This window comes from Calonectris borealis, chromosome 28 (genome assembly GCF_964195595.1).
Source record: "Calonectris borealis chromosome 28, bCalBor7.hap1.2, whole genome shotgun sequence".
Taxonomy (NCBI): domain Eukaryota; kingdom Metazoa; phylum Chordata; class Aves; order Procellariiformes; family Procellariidae; genus Calonectris; species Calonectris borealis.
The window spans coordinates 665,054-685,738 of record NC_134339.1 but is presented as its reverse complement, the minus strand read 5'-3'; the positions used below and the strand labels follow the sequence as shown (position 1 = coordinate 685,738).

The 20,685-nt window shown below is 61.6% G+C and overlaps 1 protein-coding gene across 1 annotated transcript; it reads left to right on the top strand.

The window, feature by feature from the left end:
• The first annotated feature begins 2,275 nt into the window (after positions 1–2,275).
• LOC142093679 (nuclear receptor ROR-beta-like) lies at positions 2,276–16,490 on the top strand. The gene is made up of 12 exons (XM_075175072.1): positions 2,276–2,452; positions 6,048–6,189; positions 9,141–9,266; positions 11,455–11,540; positions 11,641–11,782; positions 12,136–12,549; positions 12,969–13,090; positions 13,456–13,588; positions 14,670–14,777; positions 15,171–15,281; positions 15,644–15,756; positions 16,329–16,490. Exons 1-12 carry the CDS (start codon positions 2,276–2,278, stop codon positions 16,488–16,490), a joined length of 1,836 nt encoding a protein of 611 aa, XP_075031173.1.
• The last annotated feature ends 4,195 nt before the right edge of the window (positions 16,491–20,685 follow it).

Sequence of the window (20,685 nt, the reverse complement as noted above, 5' to 3'; positions counted from 1 at the left end):
TGCCAGCTGGCTGTGCTGGGGCTCGGCGAGCGCGGGGCAGCCCAGCACAGCCCCGACGGGGGGCTCGGCGGTCTCCGAGGCCGGGTGAAGGGCTGCGGGTGCAGGACGGGGTGATGCTGGCTGGGCGGGCGGAGAGGTTCCCCTCTCGCTGGGTGGGGCGCGAGCGAGAGCAAACAGTGATTAAGGTGCGGTGGTGTCATCCCAAATTCCTGCTCACCTCCAGGCCAGCCAGGGGCCGATTGGGTCGATCCTGGCGGCAAACCTGTGCCAGCGGTGGCCACAGGCTTGGCAGCGCCCCGGCATCTGTCCTGGCCCTGAGCATAAAGAGTCGGCGGCGAGGCCAGGCCAGGGGGTAGGGGAAGGAGAAGGGCTGGACAGTGACGGGGTGGCAGAGTTTTTGCTTCTTTTCCGTTCCTGGTGGCCATCTCCTCCCAGCGCCACCGATGCCCGGGGCTGCTGGTGCCACCTGCGATGGGCTGGATCCAGCCCTGCGGGACACGTCCCCCAGATCGTCCAGGCGGGTGCAGGTCCCCGGCACTGAGCCCGGTTCTGGCAGCACCCAGGCACCAGACGGCAGCTCTGGCCCCTCCAGCCCCGCTGCTTCCCCATTGCTGGGAACGGTGCCGGTCGATGCCGGGGTCTCTGCACCAACCAGCTGCGAGCAGAGCAGCACCGGGCCCCACATCACAGCGCGTGGAGGGGGAGAGAGTTTTTAGGGGCGGTTCAGTGACCTCCAATGCTGCCACATCCGCAACAGCCCTGGGCAAGGGGAGGAGAGGCTGCTCCTCTCTCGGGAGCAAATGTTACACCAGGGGCTCAACCGGCTCCAGTGAATCTTGGTTCTGGCTTTGCTGGGACCACAGCCCCAACTTAAACCTGGCCAAGTCCGCAGGGTGAAGCTCTGGTCAAGACAAAAGCGGGTCCTGCTCTAGCGTAACCTCTCCATCTCCACGCCTGTGGCCCCGAAACAATGGGGCTGAGTCCCAGACCTGCAGCACCCGGCACCCGTTGCCCCACAGGCTGTTCCCACTTGGGTGGCCCCACAGCATCTCCTTTTCTCCCGGGACTTTCCCTGGGCCGTGCCAATGCCCGTCGGTGTTGGAGGTCGGGCGCCGCACACGAAGGGTTAAGGCGACGGTGGCGGGGAGCGGTGCGTGGGTCCCGCGTTGCTCACAGCAGGTGTGGTGCCGCTTACGTAACCTCATACTTTTGGGTTGCGCCGGGGCACTTGGGGAGTATTTTTGCTCTTCCTCTGGCGCGATTTGGCCACGACTGTCCCAACAGCGGCAATCGGGGCCGCGCCGGGTGAGCCGGCGACCGCCTTTCGGGAGGGGCGAGTTCGCCGGGGCTGGACCCTGCATGCCCCAAAGAGTCACCGCATTGCTCCCAGTCTCAGTTTCCCCATCTGTGAAATGGGGCTAATGAGGCTGACCTCCTTTGGGCAGCGCCTGTGACCTGCGAGGACGGGCAGCGGCTTCGCGCCGCGCACGCTGCCGGCACGGGGGCTGCTCCCAACCGGGGCCAGTTGAGATGTGTGCTGGGGTGGGATTTCAGGGGCCGTCCAGGGCTGCGCTTGCAGAAGCCCTGCTGGAAGTGGAGCCTGTAAAGACCGAGGCGAGACGTCGCCCCGCATCCCGTCTGCGTGTCCAACCATGCGGAGCGCAGCGGGGAGGAGGGAGGAAAGCCGGGAGGAAGGAGCGAATCTGATCGGCAAACGCAGCGAACCCGTTCCCAATCGCCATCAGCAAAATCATGTCAGACAGCAGCACTGGAGCGCGGCGGGCGGCTCGGCCCCCTCTGCCCCCGCACCCCTCCGCCCCCCACCCAGCCACCGGCGTCCCCCTCCCTGGCCACAGCCGCTCCCACGCCGGAGTGGAGCGAGGCGGTAACTCGGCATGCGGGTGGGAGCACACAAAGTGCCACCGCGGCTCAGCCCCACCATCCGTCTGCCGCTGCCACCCACCCGCGCTGCTGTGGGGGGTCAGTGCCGGGAGCGGAGGGGAGAGCCTCTCTGCCACCAGCCCAGCAGCGTCCCTGCGCCCCCGGCTCAGCCCCGGGCTTTGGGATGGACGTGGGTTGAAATCACCCTCTTCAGCCATGCTTAAATGGTTTAATTTAGGGGTTTGGGGGCCACGGTGCCCCCTGAAGAGCCCAACCCCGAGGGCAGGGGGGAGTCCAAGGACGAGGCAGCGATGCCACGTGTGTGATGGTGGTGGCGGCTGCATCTGTGCAGGATGCCCGTGGCTGATGTGGTGTCCATGCCATGCCCGTGGCCATGACTGATGCCTTGCTTGTGCCCATGGCAGATGCCACATCCATGCCTGTGGCGGATGCTGTGTCCATGGCGGATGCCATGCCCACGTCCATGGTGGATGCCATGTCCATGGTGGATGCCATGTCCATGGCAGATGCCATGCCCATGTCCATGGAGGATGCCATGCTCATGCCCATGGTAGATGCCATCTCTGCACACAGCAGGTCTCCAGGCCGATGCCACTGTCCCCAGGACCCAGGCATCCCTTGGTGCTGCTGAGCACCACGTCCCTCGCATCCTGAGTCCTGGCCCAGCCATGACACGGACCAACCATCTCCACCCCTGTGATGTGGCACCGTGGGGACTCTGGTGACCTGGTGCAAGAGTCACACCGCAAACCGCAGCCATGGGGCTTTGCCCTGTGCCAACACCTCTGGCACCATGAGGTCTCGTTGCGTGGTCCAGCACCAGCATTTCTTTGCATTTATTACAGCAGCGCGTTGGAGCACCCCATTATCCAGGATACAACCCCGGGGCTCCAAAGCCCTCTGAGTGCATTGCAGCGTGAAGGACAAGGTGGGAATGGCTCACTGCCACCTCCAAAGCTCCTGCTGCTTCCACCGTGCACTTTCTGAACCGCAGGTCTCCCAGCCAGGACGTCCCCTCGGACCTCAGCATCTGCACCGTGGTGTGGGGACACGTTGGGGCTGCTTGGGGGTCCCCGCGCTTCCCACATCCCCCCAGCGCTGGGTGTCTGCACCTTCTGCAGGGTCCCCCCACCCTGTCCTGCCTGGGGGTGAGCATCCCTGGGCCAAGCGGGGCACCCCGGGGTGGGGAGTGCGGAGTCGCACGGGGAACGGGGTGAAGCAAGGAGGTTGCGGTGATTCAGCGGGACACGCAGCCGGCCCCGTGCCTGGGCGAGCCGGGACAGGACGGGCACCGGCAGGGCCCTCCCATGGGCGGGCAGCACCCGGGGGGTGCAGCGCCGAGCACCCCGCTGCCAGAACCGTGTGCCCCCTGCCCCGGGGGTCGATCAGCCCCCGGCACCCTGGAGGCGCCGGACACCCCAAACCCAGCGCCCATGTGCAGCGCCGAGCACCGGCACGGCGGGAGCGGCGGGGATGGATGGAGGAGGAGGAGGAGGAGGAGGAGGAGAAGGAGGAGAAGGAGGAAGGGCAGGAGGTGGGGCTGGAAGTGAAACCGATTTGGGGGGGCGGGGCGGGGCGGGCTCGTCATGTGAACGGCCGCATGCTCGGGCAGAAGTGGGTCAGCGGCGCCGCGGAGGGGCAGGTGCCAGAGCCGCCCGGTGCCGCCCGGTGCCTCCCGGTGCCGCCCGGTGCCGCCCGGTGCCGCCGCTCCCCGCCCCGCCGCGCTCCGCCGCAGGGACCCCCGCGCCGCCCCATGCGCCCCCCGGTGCGCTCCTGACCGGCCACGATGCGAGGTGAGTCCGGGGGGTGGGTCCGGGGGCACCGGGGGGGACCGCCCGGCTGCGGGAGGGCAGCGGCAAAAGTTGTCCCTGGTGGGGGACACGGGGGGGGACCCGCATCAACCCCGCGGGGGGACACGGGGGGACTCGGCATCAGCCCGGCCGGGGCCACGGGGGGACCCGGCATCGGCCCCGCCGGGGGGGACACGGGGGTAACGGAGGGGACCCGGCATCAGCCCCGCGGGGGGACACGGGGGGGACCCGGCATCAGCCTCACGGGGGGGACCCGGCATCGGCCCCGCCGGGGTCGGTCGGGCTCCTCCAGCTCCCCCTTTCATTAGGAATAAAATTCTTGTTTATTTTGCTTCGCCTTCCGACGCCGGCTTTGACCCGCTCTTAAGCTTTTCCTCACACTAAACCCCTTTAATCTCCTCTTCAATATGTTGCTCCCACCAGGTCTGGATTTATTGTGGGTTTTTTTCCCCCTTTTCCCCCTCCCCGCGGTTCGGGGGCGGTTTGGGGCCGGTGCAGGTGGAGAGAGGCTCCTGCGGGGACGGGCAAGGGACCAGCCGCAATTTCGGGTGCCCCTTCCCCGGGGAAGGGGGTGAGTTGCTCCCCCGTGCCTGCCTGATTTTATCCGTTATTAAAGGCGATTCCTATTTTTCACCCCTCCACTTTGCAAAGCAGGCGGTTGGGAGGAGGAGGATGGAGGGAGGAAGGCTCCAGCGGGACGATTCACCGGGGCCCAGTGATGGTGACGCAGCGGTGGCCGGACCCGTGCTTGTTCCCGACTGAGCACGGCTGGGACCTGACACTGTGGGGTGGGATTTTTACCCCTTTAAGGCAGTTTTCCATCAACGCCTGCCGTGCCCGAGCCCTTCACCCCCGCCAGGACTTGCTTGTGCACGTCTTTAGGTGTGTTTTTTTGGGTGCATGTATTTAGGTGTATTTTTAAGTGCAATATTTAGGTGCATTTTTGGGTGTACGTACGGGGACGTACATCTTCGAGCTCCTCAAATCGGTTTTTCTCTCTCCCCGGCGCGGCTGTGGGTGCTGCAGCTCTGCCACCCGCTGCACTCTTGTGTAATGGTGGGGCCAGGGCGAGGCGAACCCCCTGCGTCCCCTTCCCGCCCCGTGACATCCCGGGATTTCACCTTTATTAGTACGGAGGGAAGCATTAACGCCTGCCTAATTAATAACACCGCCTGGCTCTTATGTACCGCCTGCACAGCCGGCACCGGGCTTAATTAGCAGCTGGGTGAACTTTTCCTTTTTTAAAATTTTTTTTCCTTTTTTGCCCCCCAATTACCATGCGTTGGCCCTAATTAAGGGCCAAACCCCCCTGATATCACATCATTTTCCCCCATTGGGCATTTTTCCCGCAGTCCCACCTGGCGCAGGGTCCCCATCTCTCGCCGTAGCCCAAGTGTCGCATGGCGACACCAAATCGATTCAATCTCCGTTTTCTTCCCCAAAACTGCTTCCGCTCTACCCCTTTCCCCCGGGGGCCGCAGCAGCTCCTCGCTCCTGTCCTTTCCCGCGCCGCGGCTGCGCCGGGGCCGGGTGAGAGGCTTTGCCTTGTATAATCCTATAGGGTTTCCAGCCCTCCTGCTTGCTTGTTTTGCAAGCGGCGTGGCGAGGAGCGTGCGGTGGCTCGGCAGCCTTTCCGACTTGTCCTAGTGACCTAGATCTGTCATTGGAAAAATCAGAGAGGGTGGAGGAGGAGCTTCCCTGCCCGTTTAGGCAGTGTGCGCACGCTGGCGCGGGCGAGGACGGCCGGCACCCATCGGCCCTCCCGCACGACGGCTGTGCCCCGACCCGAGTACTGCGGGATGGCGATGGGGATGGATGTCCGTGCCCTTCGCCTCCTGAAAATAAGGTTGGAGGAGAAAGGTGGCCGCTGGCAGCGTGGGGTCCCGAGGGATCCAGTCAGGATTTGGGATCCTCGACCCTGATAACCCCGGGGAGCGGCAGCACCTGGAGAGGGAAAGCGCAGTGATGGGGAGACGTTGGTCCCTGTCCCCGCGAGTGGCAGCAGATTAACCCCGCAGCCCGGCCGTGCTGGCAGCATCCCCTGCCCGTCCTGCCCATCCTGCCTGTCCCTCCTCCCCATCACGTTTAACTTTGAACTCGGCAGCGGCTATTTAAAGAGCTGCTAATGTCTAAATCACACCGGGTGCCGGGTTTATTGGATGCGGTGAGCGGAGCCGCTCCCACTGCCTTTATTTAGCCCCATGGAGATAATTCCCCTCCGATTTAGCTGCGGGGCTGGGGGGGATCTCCCACCCCAGCCCGGTTTCTCCCCACCCCGGGCCGGTGGCAGATCCCCCTCCCCGCCGCCACACCTTTGCCACCCTCTTGCGCCAGCCAAAGTGCAAAGGGCTGCGTCCCGCGCCGGCGGGGCTGGCCTTGGAGCGGTGCTGCGCGGAGCGGGAGCCGGTGAACCGGAGCGGCCGGGGCAGGAGCCGGGTGGCCGTGGAGGAGCCTCATCGCCTGCCCGCCGCTGCTTGTGGGTGAACCTCTTGTGACGATTTCCAAGCCAGGGACATGCACTGCACCACGGGACAGGAAAAAAACGGCACCTTGCGGGGGATCGGGGTGGTTACGAAGCCACCAGCCACGTGGCCACGAGTGAAGGTGGCTGGGGGTCGCCCTGGGGCAGGGGGAGAGCATCTGAGCCCTGTCCTGGCCCAAAGTTTCCAGGAAATCTGTGCTAATCAATTAAGAAACCAGTTCCCACCTCCAGCATCACAGCCCGGCACAGGGCCGGAGTTGCATAATTTAAATTTTCCTTATTGCCCGCATGGCCCCGGCGCTGCCGGTGCGCCTGCGGCGTGGAGCCGGTGCTTTGAACGTCACGGCAGGGCCGTGCCGGCCGCGTGCTGCAAACCACCCCGGCCTCGCACAGCCCCAGCCCATTTGGGGTTACCCACGGGGGTAGATGGGGATGGGATTTGCCGGCAGTGATAGCTGAAATGCCGGGATGCTGGGGGACGCTGGGGTGCTGCAGCGCGGGAGCCTGTTTGAAAGCAAACCTAACAGCAGATGTAAAGGGGTGATAGTTCCTTTTATTTACTTATTTATTCCTCCTCCGCCACCCCACTTATTTATTCCTCCCCATGGCCACCTTCCCAAAATACAAGGGCGACTAATCGCTGTGGGGAAGCGCAGTGGCTCCTGGAGGCGGGTGCAGCCGGGAGCAGCGCCGGGTCCTGGGGTCGGAGGTTGCCACAGGGAACGAGGGAGCGGAACCGGGTTTTGGGGCAGCAATGGGGAGGTGGGATGGCATCATAAGTCCCTGCATGTCCCCGTGGGTCCCTGCGTGTCCCCGTACAGCTTGGACCCATCCTCCTCCCGCTGCTCCGGGTGCGCCTGGGTGGGTGCTGAGCCGGAGGGGAGAGGAGGGTGGTGGCAGAGCATCGCCTGGCTGGGGCTGGGGAGGTGAGGGGGGGCTGCGAGGCTGCTGCTAATTACCGGAGGTGCCCATCCTGCGGCATCGATCGCAGCAGCGGGATGGGGCACAGACCTACTTTCCCAGCAGGTTCGCTGGGTAATGAGCCAGGGCACCGGGGAAGCCGCCTGCCCCGGCAGCCGAGGGGGTATTTGGGGCAGGGACGGAGCTACCTCCGAAACACCCGGAGCTGGGCTTCTGCCCCCCCCCCCCGGCAAGGGGCACCTGGGCCCCGGGGGTGGGTTTGCTCTCGTGGCCTCATCTGGCCCACCCAGGGGAGGGGGTGGCCATATCCTGACCCCAGCCACATGGGTTGAAGGGTGTGCGGGGTCACCCCAGGGGGGTCTGCGCCGAGGGCTTTGCAGGGACCTGCCAGTGCCCCCCAACCCCACCCCAGGAGCACCCCTCAGCCAGGGGCACCCAGTCCCCATCGAGCCGGCTGGAGGGAGGGCAGCTCCAAAAAGCCTCCGGCAGCCGCGGGATCGTGGCACGTCCCGGGGCTCAGCGGGCTGCTGAGGGTTTTGGGGTGATCCCCCCCAGCAGCGAGATCATACGGCCAAGGGAAAGGCCCCTGCGCCACAGAAGGAGGGTCCAGACCCCCGTGGCCTGATCCTGCGGGGCCTGCCTTGTTTTGGGGTGCAAGAGGGATGCCCGCCCTCGGGGTGGAGGCGATGGAGAGGAGGGTGTGCCGGTGCGGGAGGAAGGCCCCGTCCTGCCCCGGGGAGGGCAACTCCGGCTCTGCTGAAACCACCGGAGCCACCTGCCCAGTTCGGGGCAAGGGGTGCCGGGCTGGAGGGGACACACACGGCCGGGTCCGGGGGGTGGCAGGGGACCTGGGGACCATGCAGGGATGGACCTGCGTCCCCCACGGAGAGCTGCAGCTCAGGGCGGCAAACGGGTGTCCCCAGCTCAAGGTAGCACCCCAAAATGCCCCATCCCCAGCGGCGGGAGGTCGGGGTGCAGCCGGGGCTCCGTCCCGGTGCCGCCGCGGCCGTGGGAAGGGTTAACGGCGGCGGCGTTACACAAGCGCGTAGGGCCACGGGCAGAAAGTGTGTCAGTGGGACAGGATGGCTCCAGCCGCGGGGCCACACGCAGCCACCGGACCGGGGGCCAATCGCCGCCGGCACGGCCGAGCCCCGTGGCCGGACGGTGCCGCGCTGCCGCTTACATAAGGGCCGGCCGGTGGCAGCGGGCCGGGAGTTGGGCAAGAAGTATTTACAGTGGGAGGAGAGCAAATACCGCGGCCAGGACATTTTAATTGCCAGCAGGAGATTATTATTTAATTTTTTTAATCTTTTTTTTTTTTTTGCTGCCCCCTATTTTAGCCCCGCTGGCTCCGGGGGGGGGACTTCCGCTGCCTGCCCCCCGCCCCAGGTGAGGGGAAGGGGTTTGCCCCCTCTTGCACAGCGTGGCCAATGCTCGCAGGGTTGTGGTGGGGGAACTGAGGCATGGGGCGGGGGGGCCATGCCCGGGGTGTGGGGTCTGCCGCGATGTTTCCCCTGATCACAGTGGGGTTTGGAGGATGCGGGGTGCTGCTGCGGCCACCCCACCAGCACCCACATCCCTCCCTGTCCTGCTGGGTTTGCCCCAGGGGGGTGTCTGGCCGCCCTGGGGGTCCCAGGGGAGACGTGGCCGCGGCACGAGGGGACGCCGAGGGAGCCGGCACGGTGATTCAGCCGGGGCTTACAAACAGAGCGGCAATTAAACGCTGTTCTGGGCTGTAATTGCCATCGCGCCAGGGTTACGGCCGTATCTCCACGTCAGTTATTTGGGGCGAACGTCTTACGAGCGGGTCAGGTGCCGGCTGCGGGCACGGCTGTGTAATTATCAGGATGCTAATTAGAGCCCGAAAAGGCTGCAGGCACACAGCGAGCGGTCAGGGCTTCTTCTTTGCGGCATTTGGGGGTGACGCTCGGCTCTGGAGGAGCCAGGGCAGCATCGTCCCCACGTACCCTTAGCTCTGCCCGCGCCAGCTGTGGGGGTCATTCGGGGGGCTCCCCTCTGCCTAGGCCTGGTGGTGCAGGGCCAGGATTTGGCCATCGGCATCACACAAAGCCATCGCCATCGTTGGGAGCCAGCAAACGGCTTTCAGGGCCCCGTGGGGCGAGCGGAGCGGCACCCTCGGGCTCTGCTCGGTGAGTGCGAGGTCCGCGCTCAGCCTGACTGTTTTGCCGGGCGTGCAGTGCCGGTAATTGCGGGGGGCTGGGAGTATCGGCCGCGGGCGTGAGGGCGCGGCACGCCGGCGATGCATCACCCCAGCGCTCCCGGCGGCTGCAATTACGTTGCATAACGAACCGACGCCGCTTCCTGCCGGGGGTGGCACCACCTCCCTGTGCCCCCCGCCGTGCCACCCCCTCCGTCCCATCCCCGCGCTCCTCCCCAGGTGATAGGGGCAGGGCTTGGGGCAGGGCGTCGGGGCGGGGAGGGGTCCCCATGGTTTGCAAGTTGCACCCCTCTCTGGTGGCGCGGGCGAAGGCGGCGGTGGGAGCCGGAGAATTGGGGCTGTCTCGGTCGTCGGAGCCCACTGGCAAGATGGGGGTGGCCGCACATCGCCCTGCCAGTGCCTCTGTCCCCCTGCCAAGGGGTGACTCCGGGGCCATGATGGGGTCCCAGACCCTCCAGGAACTGGGACTGGAGGATGGGAGGATGCCCTGGCTGTGTCCCTGCCCGCTCCCTCCCTGCTCCCTGCCAGCCCCAGGCCCAAAAGTACAGCAGAGGTGCGGGCAGAAGCTTTGGGGAGGGGCAGGGGTGGGATGTGATCCCCTTGGGTCGGGGGGGATGACAACACAGCCCTGGGAAAAGCCCAGCTCGGCAGCCCTGGGAAGGGAGGGTGAACCCCAAAATCGCTTGGTCCATGCGAGTCAATGGATGGAGGAGGGATCTGTCCCCCCACTTGGGGCAAGTCCTTCCCCCGTATGGCTGGGAGCAAATCTGCCCTGGCGGGGGACTGACAGCATCCCAGGGGGGACACCAATAGCATCACCGGGGAACCGATGGCAGCCCGGCTGCCCCGCTGCATGGCGGAGCTTGCGCTGACCCAGTCCAGCCACCCCCAAAGCAGCGAGGGACCCCGGGCACTGCTGGGTGCTGGGGTGCAGGCGGTGCTGGCCTGTCGCCCGCTGGCAGCAACCCACAAAACGTGTCCCTCGACCAGAACCGGTCACCCCCAGGGGAGGAGAGAGGCAGAAGGGAATTACCCGAGCCGGGGATTTGCACAGGCCCAGGAGATTTGAAATAACCGTAATCTGGCCGCGGGGGTTATTTTGGCGCGGCGGCGGCCGCCCAGCACCCTCGAGAGCGACGCCAGGCTGAGCCCGGCTGGGGGGCGCGGGGGCTGGAGCCGGGATTAGAGGGTGCAGAGATGCCGGGAGGCACGTACGAGTCCCGGGGGTGCCCCGCGTCCCCCCCCCTCCGCCGGCGCGCGCGGGGCCGGCAGAGCCAGCCCATATCTGGGGCAGCTGGAAAATGAGGAGGATGAAGCCTATTAGCAGCTCAGTGCCAGCGAAGCAGAAGCGGGGAGGGAAGCGGATTTGCGGGGGGAAGGGGGCCGGGACCTTGAGCCAGCGATGGCTATATCGGTCCTGGGTTTTCTGAGGAGCTGCTGGGGGGGGGCGGGGGCCCCCCGGACCCTCTGCTTGGGCCAGACCCCCGGCAGGAGAGCGTCCGTGGCTGCAAGGACGGGGATGGTCCCTGTGACAAGGATGTCCCTGCCTGTGGTGCCCCTCCAGCATGCACACACCAGCTGAAAAATAAGGGGAATGATTCCAAAACGGGGTCCTGGGCAGGCTGGTGCACAAACGTGCTGGACTCTCGTAGCTCAAAGGGCTTTTCTTGGTGCTGCAGAGGATGGGGGAGCGGATGGGGGTACCCCGCACCCTGTGTGGGCCTTTTCAGGGTCCTCTCTGAGGCACAAGCATCCTTGCAGGGTCTGCGGGAAGGGCTGAGCTGCTGGCAGGTCCAGACCTCGTGCCTCAGTTTCCCCAGCTGCCGAGCAGGGCTACGCCTGTCACGGCGGGAGGGCCATCTCCCTCGTTCGGCCATCATAGAATCATAGAATCATAGAATCATACAGGTTGGAAAAGACCTCTAAGAACATCGTGTCCAACCGTCAACCCAACACCACCATGCCCACTACACCATGTCCCTAAGGGCCTCATCCTCATGTCTTTTAAATACCTCCAGGGATGGCGACTCCACCACTTCCCTGGGCAGCCTGTTCCAATCTTGACCACTCTTTCAGTAAAGAAATTTCTCCTAATGTCCAATCTAAACCTCCCAATCATTAACCACTGTGGGTTTCCCCCTTTTTCCCCTCTACCGCAGCCCAAATCGAAGTGATCCCATGCAAGATCTGTGGAGACAAGTCCTCAGGGATCCACTACGGCGTTATCACCTGCGAAGGCTGCAAGGTGAGCCCGGGGATGCCTGGGGACGGGTGCGAGCAGGCGGGCGGCCGCAGGGGCTGGTATCCCGCCGGGCGTTTTCCCAACACCTCCCCGTCCCACGCAGGGTTTTTTTCGGAGGAGCCAGCAGAACAACGCCAGCTACTCCTGCTCCCGGCAGAGGAACTGCCTGATCGACCGCACCAACCGCAACCGCTGCCAGCACTGCCGCCTGCAGAAATGCCTGGCGCTGGGCATGTCCCGCGACGGTGAGTCGTGCCCGGGGTCCCCGTCCGCTCCCCCCCAGAGCGAGTTGGACCGTCGGGGCCAGAGCTGCTTCCCCTGTGAGGCCAGCCTGGAGAAAGGAGGGGTTTGGGGAGTAAGAAATGCTTTTGCATTTTCCACAGGAAAATTTAAATCAATCCTGTTCCGTGTGACCCAGGGTCGGTCTGGGGTGGGGGGTGCATCCAACGGGGCCCCTGTGCCGCCCAGGGCTCGTACACCCCCAATCCATGCGCTCCCCCGGGAGCCAGTTCCCTTCCCAGAGCAGGCGGGCGGTCGCGGCTGCCTCTCTGCGGAGGCGAAGCTGCCCTGACACGGCTGGCATCTCCTCGCTGGGCAGCCGTGAAGTTTGGCCGCATGTCGAAGAAGCAGCGGGACAGCCTCTACGCCGAGGTGCAGAAGCACCAGCAGAGCCAGGAGCAGAGCGGCGGCACCAAGGATGAGCCCGAGCCCCTGAGCCGCGTCTACACCACCAGCGTCAGCAGTGGGCTCTCGGACCTGGACGACATCTCCACGCTGTCGGACGGGCTCCTCTTCGACTTCCCCCTCACCCCCGACGGCAGTAGCACCTACTACAACCTCGACCTGCTCGCCTCGGCGCAGCCCTCGCCCGACCAATCCAGCCTGGACGTGGCCGATGCCACGCTCATCAAGCAGGAGTCCATCTACGAGCTGATGCTGGAGCCAGCCCTGTTCGCGCACGGCGCACTGGAGGGCGGCCAGCTGCCTGCCGATATCTCCGTCCTCGAGATTGGTGAGCCTTGGCACGGTGCCGGGCGTGCATGGGGCGTGCAGCCCCGGGGATGGTGCTCGGTGCAGCCCCGGGCGCCTTGCAGGACGCATCCAGCCCTGGGTGCCCATGCAGCGCCCGGCACGGTCACAGCGAGGGACCGACCCAGCCTCGGCTCTCGGGGCAGCCCCAAGCCCATCCCCTCCTCCAGGCTGAGCACTGATGGAGCTCGGTGCACCTGAGGTTGTGCAGAGCATCCCTCCCTCTGCCCCGGGGACAACCCCTGACACCCCTCCTCAGATCCCTGTGACATCGCGTGTAAGCCCCTCTGCCCCTCCAGCCCAGCAGCCCCCCAGGACACCCAGGAGAGGATGGCATCGGGGTGTGGGGACGGGGGGCCGGCGGGGTCCTGGGGCTCACCGCCCGCTGCCCTCGCCTTGCAGACCGGGTGGCGCAGAACGTGGTGAAGTCGCACCTGGAGACGTGCCAGTACACGACGGAGGAGCTCAAGCGCCTGGCGTGGAGCCTCTACTCCCCCGAGGAGGTCCGCACCTTGCAGAACAAGGTGAGTGCCGCTGCCACGGCCCCCCAGCTCTCTGCCACGGCCAGAGCCACGGCAGCCCTCGGCAAGGGCCACTGCTGTCCGGTGCTGCGCCGAGGCAGGGAGGAAGGCGAGGAGGATGAGGGGGGTCTTTCGGTGCTTTGGGAGCTGCAAAAGCCCAATTGTGGGGGATGTGGGGGTGTGGGTGGCAGGTCATGTCCAGGTGTCCTATTGCCACCACCCCCTGTGGGTGGCACGGCACGTGGGTCCCTTCCCTGCCCCGTGCAGTGGGGACAGGGGGGACAGCAGAGCCAGGGTGATGTGGTGGCAGCAAACCCCAGGTGACGGGGTGGCAGTGAGCCCTAAGGGACATCCCGCTGTGTCGGCAGACCTGCGAGGCCATGTGGCAGCAGTGCTCGCTGCAGATTTCCAACGCCATCCAGTACGTGGTGGAGTTCGCCAAGCGCATCGAGGGCTTCATGGAGCTCTGCCAGAACGACCAAATCATCCTCCTGAAAGCCGGTAAGAGCGGGGGACCCTGCCGCCCCCCTCGCGTCCCTGCCATCCCCCTTGCGTCCCTGCCGTCCCCCTCGCATCCCCAACACCTCGCCTGAGCAGCAGCCGTGGTGCCGAAGGCAAATCCCATCTTTTCTCTCAGCTAATGCTTTCCTTTCCGGATCTCCCCTCCCTCACTGCCCTGGTTGCCCCCGGGCTTGACATCGGTGCTCGGTGAGCAGGTACCGGCCTGGAAGGAGTTTAAAGTCATTTTTAAAGGCAATGGTATAGAGAGGGATGCAGGGAGTGGCTGCCCCGGGCAGAGGCTTTTCTCCATGGTCGCCCTCAACCAAATGTCACCCAGAAACCGGGATGGAAACGAGCACAACGGGTTTTCCCCTGGGAAAAGGAGTGCCAAACCCAAAGGGGAGCAGGGAGGGAGAAGAGGAAAGGATTGGCCTCTTCTCCCAGCAAGAGACTGGGAAGAAGAGGACAATGGCAGCGCACACCCATGTCCCCCACCCATCCGTCTGCCTGAGCCGGCGACGCCATGCCCAGGCAAGGAATCTGAATGTGCAAAAGCCCCAAAATGCCAAAAAAGGTGGAAAAGCTGCCCAGTTTCTAAACTTTCAGGGCTGGGGAGCTGAGAGCCTCACCCAGCACCCTGCCTCACCCTCACATCCCAGCAGGGTGCTGTACCCCGAAGCCAGAGCTGGCCGTGCCCGACACGCTGGAATTTAACTCATTCTTTCATTTCTTCCTTCCATTTTCTTTTTATTTATTTTTTTTTCACCCTCTCCTCTCTCGGTGCTCCACCATGACCTCGATCGATCTCTGTGTCTGGCTGCGAATGCCTGGATAATATTTCCCTTTGGTGAAATACTGTGGTCGCAATTGGAAACCTTAAAAAAAAAACAAACCAACCCCAAACCCAAATTGGATTTATTGGAATAACCATTCTGCTCTTGGGAATGACCAATCTGGACTTCAAACTTGCACTGGGGGCTTTCCTCTTTCTAACATTTGGTCCTGGGATGATGGAAATCCCCCTGCCCTGCCCTGCCCTGCCCTGCCCTGCCCTGGTCTGCGCTCTCTCTGCCTACGTCAGGTTGCCTCGAGGTGCTCCTAATCCGCATGATCCGCGCGTTCAACCCCTTGAACAACACCGTCCTCTTTGAGGGGAAGTTCGGCGGCATGCAGATGTTCAAGTCGCTCGGTAAGAGCCGCTTCGCTGCGCCTCTCTCGGGGCTCCCCTCTCCTTTCGACACCCAGACGGGGCTGGGGTTTGCAGCCAGGTGAAACGCAGCATCCCTGCGGCTGGGCTAAATCCCCGGGGCACAGGAGGGGGTGAGACCCACCGGTGTTTGCTCCCGCTCCCGCTGGGATCGGGTTGATGTGCGGCATGGTCAGGACCCGCTTTCAGCCCCAGCCCGAAGCCCAGCCATGCCCGGCATCGTCTGCTGGGGACCCCCCCTTCACGCATTGTACCTCCTGAAAGCTTTCCAAGCCCTGGGTGCAGCTGGGGTCGGCCGGTGGGTGGGATTGTGGGGGTGCCGCTGGGCAGTGCAGAGCCGTGACATCCCCCTCTTCCCCGCTGTCCCCCCATCAGGCTGCGACGACCTCATCGGCGCCATCTTCGAGCTGGGCAGGACCCTGTGCCGCCTGCAGCTGTCAGACGAGGAGCTCGCCCTCTTCACCGCTGCCGTCCTGCTCTCCCCGGGTACGGGGGGGACGTGGCAGCCAGGACTGGCCAGGGAGGGGGGTCTCATGCCAAAGCTGGGGAGAGCTGACCCGTAAATCTCAGCGCTGCTGGATGATTTAAGTTATTCCCGGGAAAGGAGGTTGGGGTAAAAATGCATCTAAAAATGCACAAAATGCATCTGCCAGAACTCCTCGGTGGGAGGAGGAGCCGTGTCCCCCACAGTGGGGTGGGGAGGGGTGAAGAGGGGCCGCCTGGCCATGCCACCGCTCCCAAAAACATCCTGGAGAGCAAGAAGGGTTAAAAGAGCAACAGGCCACTGCACCGTGCCAGGGGAAGACCCCTGTGGCAGCACTGATCCGGCTGACGGCCGTCTCCCATAGATCGCCCGTGGCTGACGGAGTCCAAGAAGGTGCAGAAGCTCCAGGACAAGATCTATATGGCCCTGCAGCACGAGATCCAGAAGAAACACTCCACCGAGGACAAGCTTTCAAAGGTAGCGGTGCTGCCTGCACGCGGCATGGGGAGCCCAGTCAGGGCATGGCATGTGTGCCACGGGGAGACGTCTGAACCTGTGGCTGTGCCAGAGCTCATTAGCCATGCACGGGTGTTTTTTGGGGCACGAGCCCTGGGACCTGTTAAAGGAGGAGAATTTCTCTTTCCAAGGGCCATGCATCTCCATCGCGGTGCAGGTGGAGGCAGCTGTGCTGTCAGCAGCTTCGTGCTACTGAGCCCGGCGATGCATCGGGCAGTGGGGGTTTGGGGCAAAAGGAGCCGTTTCAGGAACGCTTTGGGCATGACAGGGCTGGGACGGGGATGGGCGGCACTGGGGGGCTCCTTGTGCCTTCCCAGGCGCTGGTTTTCCTGCAGAAAGAAATGGGTTTGGGAGGCAAGGCCATGTTGCTGCCAGGCTGCCCAAAGGTGGGGGGTGTCCACTGGTGCTCCAAGCACCGGGCAGAGCCAGCGGTCCCCAAACCCACCCGCTTGTCCCCAAAGGGGAATAGTGGCATGAGGAATGCTGGCCGGGAACTGAGTGGTCACTGGTTCCAGCTCCTTCTTTCCCCACAGATGGTTTCCAAGCTGCCCTTGATGAAGACCATTTGCAACCTGCACTTGGACAAGCTGGAGTTTTTCCGTCTCCTGCACCCAGAGACCGCCATGAACTTCCCACCCCTCTATAAGGAGGTCTTCAACTCGGAGCTTCAGTACAGCGACCCACGGGAGAGCTAAGGCTGGGAGCCACCGGCCCCCTTCGAGTTCCCCAAAATTTGGAGATGAACTAAACTTCAGAGGTTTGGGGCAGTTTATTTAAATCAAATAATCAAACTCAAGAGAACCTGGGGGCCTGGGGTATCTCCCCTCGCCCCATTTTCTGGATTGCAATAGCTCTTGAATGTAAAGCACCTTGAAGGAAAAAGCAAACGGACTTTGCCATACCAGTGAAATGAATGTGAAATCTCCGCTCGGGAGAGGAGATGCTCCTGGCAGTGGTAAGGGACCGACTCCTCCCCGCAGTGCACGGATCCAGGGGAGCACACACCACGCACACGCTGCCGCGCTCGCGGCATGGCCCTTCCCACCATCCTGGCTGCACTCTCCATCTCTGATCTGTAAATTGTGGTTTTTTTGTTTTTTTGGTTTTTTTTTACCCAAACACAAGGCATGGGATAAAGAAGGGGCAATGCAGACTTGGCCGGATAGGGGTGAGCCAGGCCAGTGGGGCAGCTTTGGGCTCCCGGCTGGAGCCAAAGAGAGGGCAAAGGCAGAGCCTTTGCTTTATTCCTTCTCCCATGGGACATGGGGTGGCCTCAGGAGCTCGGCCAAGAAAGACCCATCTGTGGCCGCGGTGGGATTCAGCACACGATTTCCCCGTCGAGGAGGCTGGTTTGAGGGAAAGGATGCCCAACGCGGTGGAGGAGAAGCTTTGCAGGGTCTCCGTGCCCTCTGTCGCAGCATTTTCCCAAATGCCCGTCTAACTGCCCATGGCCGACTGCATGGCTTTTCGGAGCCGATTCGGCGGGTCCACCCACCTTGTGCCACCTTTCCGCATCCTGAGCGCTTCTCGAAGAGGGGCTTTGCTCTTGCGACTGTGGCCAAATCCCAGCTCACGGCTGCTCCACCCAAGACGCAGCCGCAGGCTCGGTGCCTGTCCCCGCACGTCGTCACAGGCAGTGGCTCTTTGGGTGCTGGCTGTCGTGTGTAGTTTTCTTATCGAGACCATTAAAACTGTCCCGTGGCTCAGCACCCAGAGGAGGTTTTGTGGCCTTTCCTCCGCCCAGCCCACAGCCGGTCCTGCCGCCGGGTCCCCCCTTCCTGCGCCGGGACTGCCGAGGGCACCGCCATGGCTGCTGTCGCAGGTTGAGTCGGACCCAGGCTTTTCCCAAGGAGCTCTTTAGAACTGTTATTTTGGAGTTTGTTCTCTATTTAGCAGGATGTGGGAGCTTTTTAGGGGGAGAAACTGCCCATTAGAGTGAAGGGGAAGCGAAAGGTCCTTATTCCTTCCCTGGGAAGTCACGGTGTGGTCGGGACCTGCTGCTCCAAGCTTGGGAGGCTCGAAAGGTGAAGAAGGAATGGATTTGCGGGGCGATGCTGCGATAGCCCGCAGCCGGCAGGGCCGCTTGAGGGACTCTATGGCCAGGCTCTGCAGATGGTTTTTCTGTCCCTATTCCTGCTCCTCCTGCAGCAAATGCCAAAAGCTACAAGGGAAAAATCTGCTCCGAGGCAGCCCCAGTTTCTGCTGACAAAGGGCTAAAATCCCAACCCCCTTCCCGCTTCATGCTGATTTCTCGTGCATCCAACCCTGTCCTCGGGCAGCTCAGATCATCTCCGAGCATGAGCCGAAGACCTTCAATTCTATAACTGCACCCCTTAAACTAAATGAGCAGCTTTCTTAGCGATGGTAAGCGATATTCATGCTTTCGGTTAAAAGACCTCCTAGGGAAGACCATGGACCAACATCCACCAGGGAAGAGTCACCAGGAAGCAGATGGGATTTCTGCTTTGGCATAAGGCAGAGAAAACCTTGGGACCGTGCTATTCCCCCGGCAGCCACCGTCCGCCACGTACAGCCGTGCGCTTTCTGGTTTTGCTAACCGCTGTCTGAACTGCTTCTCGGAGCGTATTGGAGTTCGTCAGCCTTGTTTCTCTCCCTGATGGCGTTAGAGCCCAGGTCTCCCGTGAAGGCTGCTGACCCTCCCAGCGCTCCCATGCGATGTTGAGTGCCAATGCGTTGTTCTCAAGCGCAGCGTTCGCCAGGGTGGGGATGCGCCGTGCTTGTTTCCTGCCCTCTCGGATCCTAAAGCTTTGACAGAAGTGAGAAGTCAGTACTGCCTTTTTCGTCTAGAGGGTTGTGCCTTTTTTTGAAGCATCATTTCCGACAGCACCGTTTGCTTCCCGGCTCCTCTCTGCGGGGAAAAGCACTCGAGAAAATGAATGTGCTTTGCGGAGGGGGTTCTCGCCCTCCGTTTCTGCAGGACAGCAGCATTCCCTTTCTCGGTGGAAACAGCCACAGGTGTTTTGAAATGTTTGGGGGAAAAAAAAAGCACACACCCTTATTTACATCCTCGTTATTTGTCAGCCAATGTGCACCAATGGTCAACGTCACTGTTTTCATTTCATCCGGCAAAGAAACCAAGAAAGCACCTTAAATTGGGAAAAGACTGAGCCCTTGCCACTGGTTGCGTTTTTCTGGCTTATGACACAGCATCCATCTCATGGGAGAGATTTTGGATTCTGAGCAATAAAAGCCCCCGTGGGAATCTAGGGAAGACTGGAAGTATTAAACACATGTAACTCAACCTGCCAAACTGCGGGAACCTGCACTTTTAAATTCTCTTTAAAGGAACCGACTTGTCGGTTAAATGATTTTTTGGGAGGGGATAAATGACTAAATGTTGATTAAATGATTTCTTGCCTGGGACGGGCGACGCGCATCGAAAAGGATGGCAAGGGCGCGCCGAACCCCCCGCGGCACCTCTGCTGGCTGCAGCCTCTGCTTTTGGCTCACCCAAATACACGGGGCAGCAGTGGCAGTGCCAAGGTCCCTCGCGCTCCCTCTGTGCCACCAAGAGACAGCGGCTCAGCAGAGCCAGGCATCGAGCTTGTAGGGAAAGGGCAAACAAAAAAGCCTGGGTAGAAATGCCTGAAAAAGGGAGATTTCCGCTCTCTCCCATGCCAGAGCTGTGTGTGGCCAGCGGAGATGATGCACGCGAGCCCTGAGACCCTCAACTCGCTTCGATGCTCGGTCCTCGGCATCTCGAAGATGTCTCCATCCCAACGGCCACGAGACGTTTTGCGGCTTTATTTTCAAACAGACTTTGGCAGCAGTTCCCTTGAGCGGGGCGACCTCAGCCGCGAGGGATTGCTCTTTTCCAGATGAAGATTAATTTTGTGTTTGTTTGTTTGCTCTGGCAGTTTCTGAGTGTGCATTTCCACCTCCAGAACCCTCACACTGTGTATAAAAATGGATAAAATATATATAATATATATTCTTGTGAATGTTGGTGCAAAAGAGAAAAATATATAAAGTTTCAGTCGGTTTTATGTTATTTTTTATCTATATGAATGAAAGGAAGAAATGGAAAACATTTTTTTCCATTTACCATCCTCCACACACACCTACCTGTAGATACCGACAGGTTTTATGGAAATGTTTTACTTTTTAGATTTAGGAACATGCTTCTGTTCTCATTGAATGTTCTGTCTTGTAAGATTGTAATTTCTATTTTTTTAAAGAAAAGAAAATAACTAAATAAAATTTCCTCTTTCGGACCAGTCAGCTAGGAAGGGAGGGCAGGGGAGGGAGAAATGTTTATTTAAGGACAAAAGCATTGTCTGAATTTTTCATGACATTAAATAAAAAGTAATATAATGTATGGACGAAAAACTTTTTATTGAGGTGTATTCTATAGGTATATAGATTTATATTGCACAAAATTTACAGGGAGAAAAATAAAGCCTGTTTTATAAGGTAAAAAACCCAATAATGTTGGAAATAGTGATTGTGATTCCAAATTTTAGCAAAGGGTGAGACTGGAAGCAAAGCCCTCAAAGTCACGGAAGAGCCTTCCATTTCTTCAGCGGGCTCAGGACCAAGCTGTACCAGAAGCCCTAATCCAGTGCAGGATTTGGCCACAAGGCTAGATTGTAGATGTTGTAAGACATTATTGAGTCACTTAAAGCTAGGCACACGCTGGGAGGGATCCCGAAATCTGGGAAGGGGCTTCATCTGGGAAACCTCTGTTCAAACACCACGAAGCTGAGGACAGTGACCGCACCCGGCAGTACTAGGGACACATTTCAGGGCAGGGGGTTACGTGGATTTGTTTTCAAACAGTACCCAGTCCTAGAAGGGAAGGAAGGAAGATACATGCCCTGGATACAAGGACTCGGATGCAAGGACTCCTCTCCGTCAGGATGCAGATGG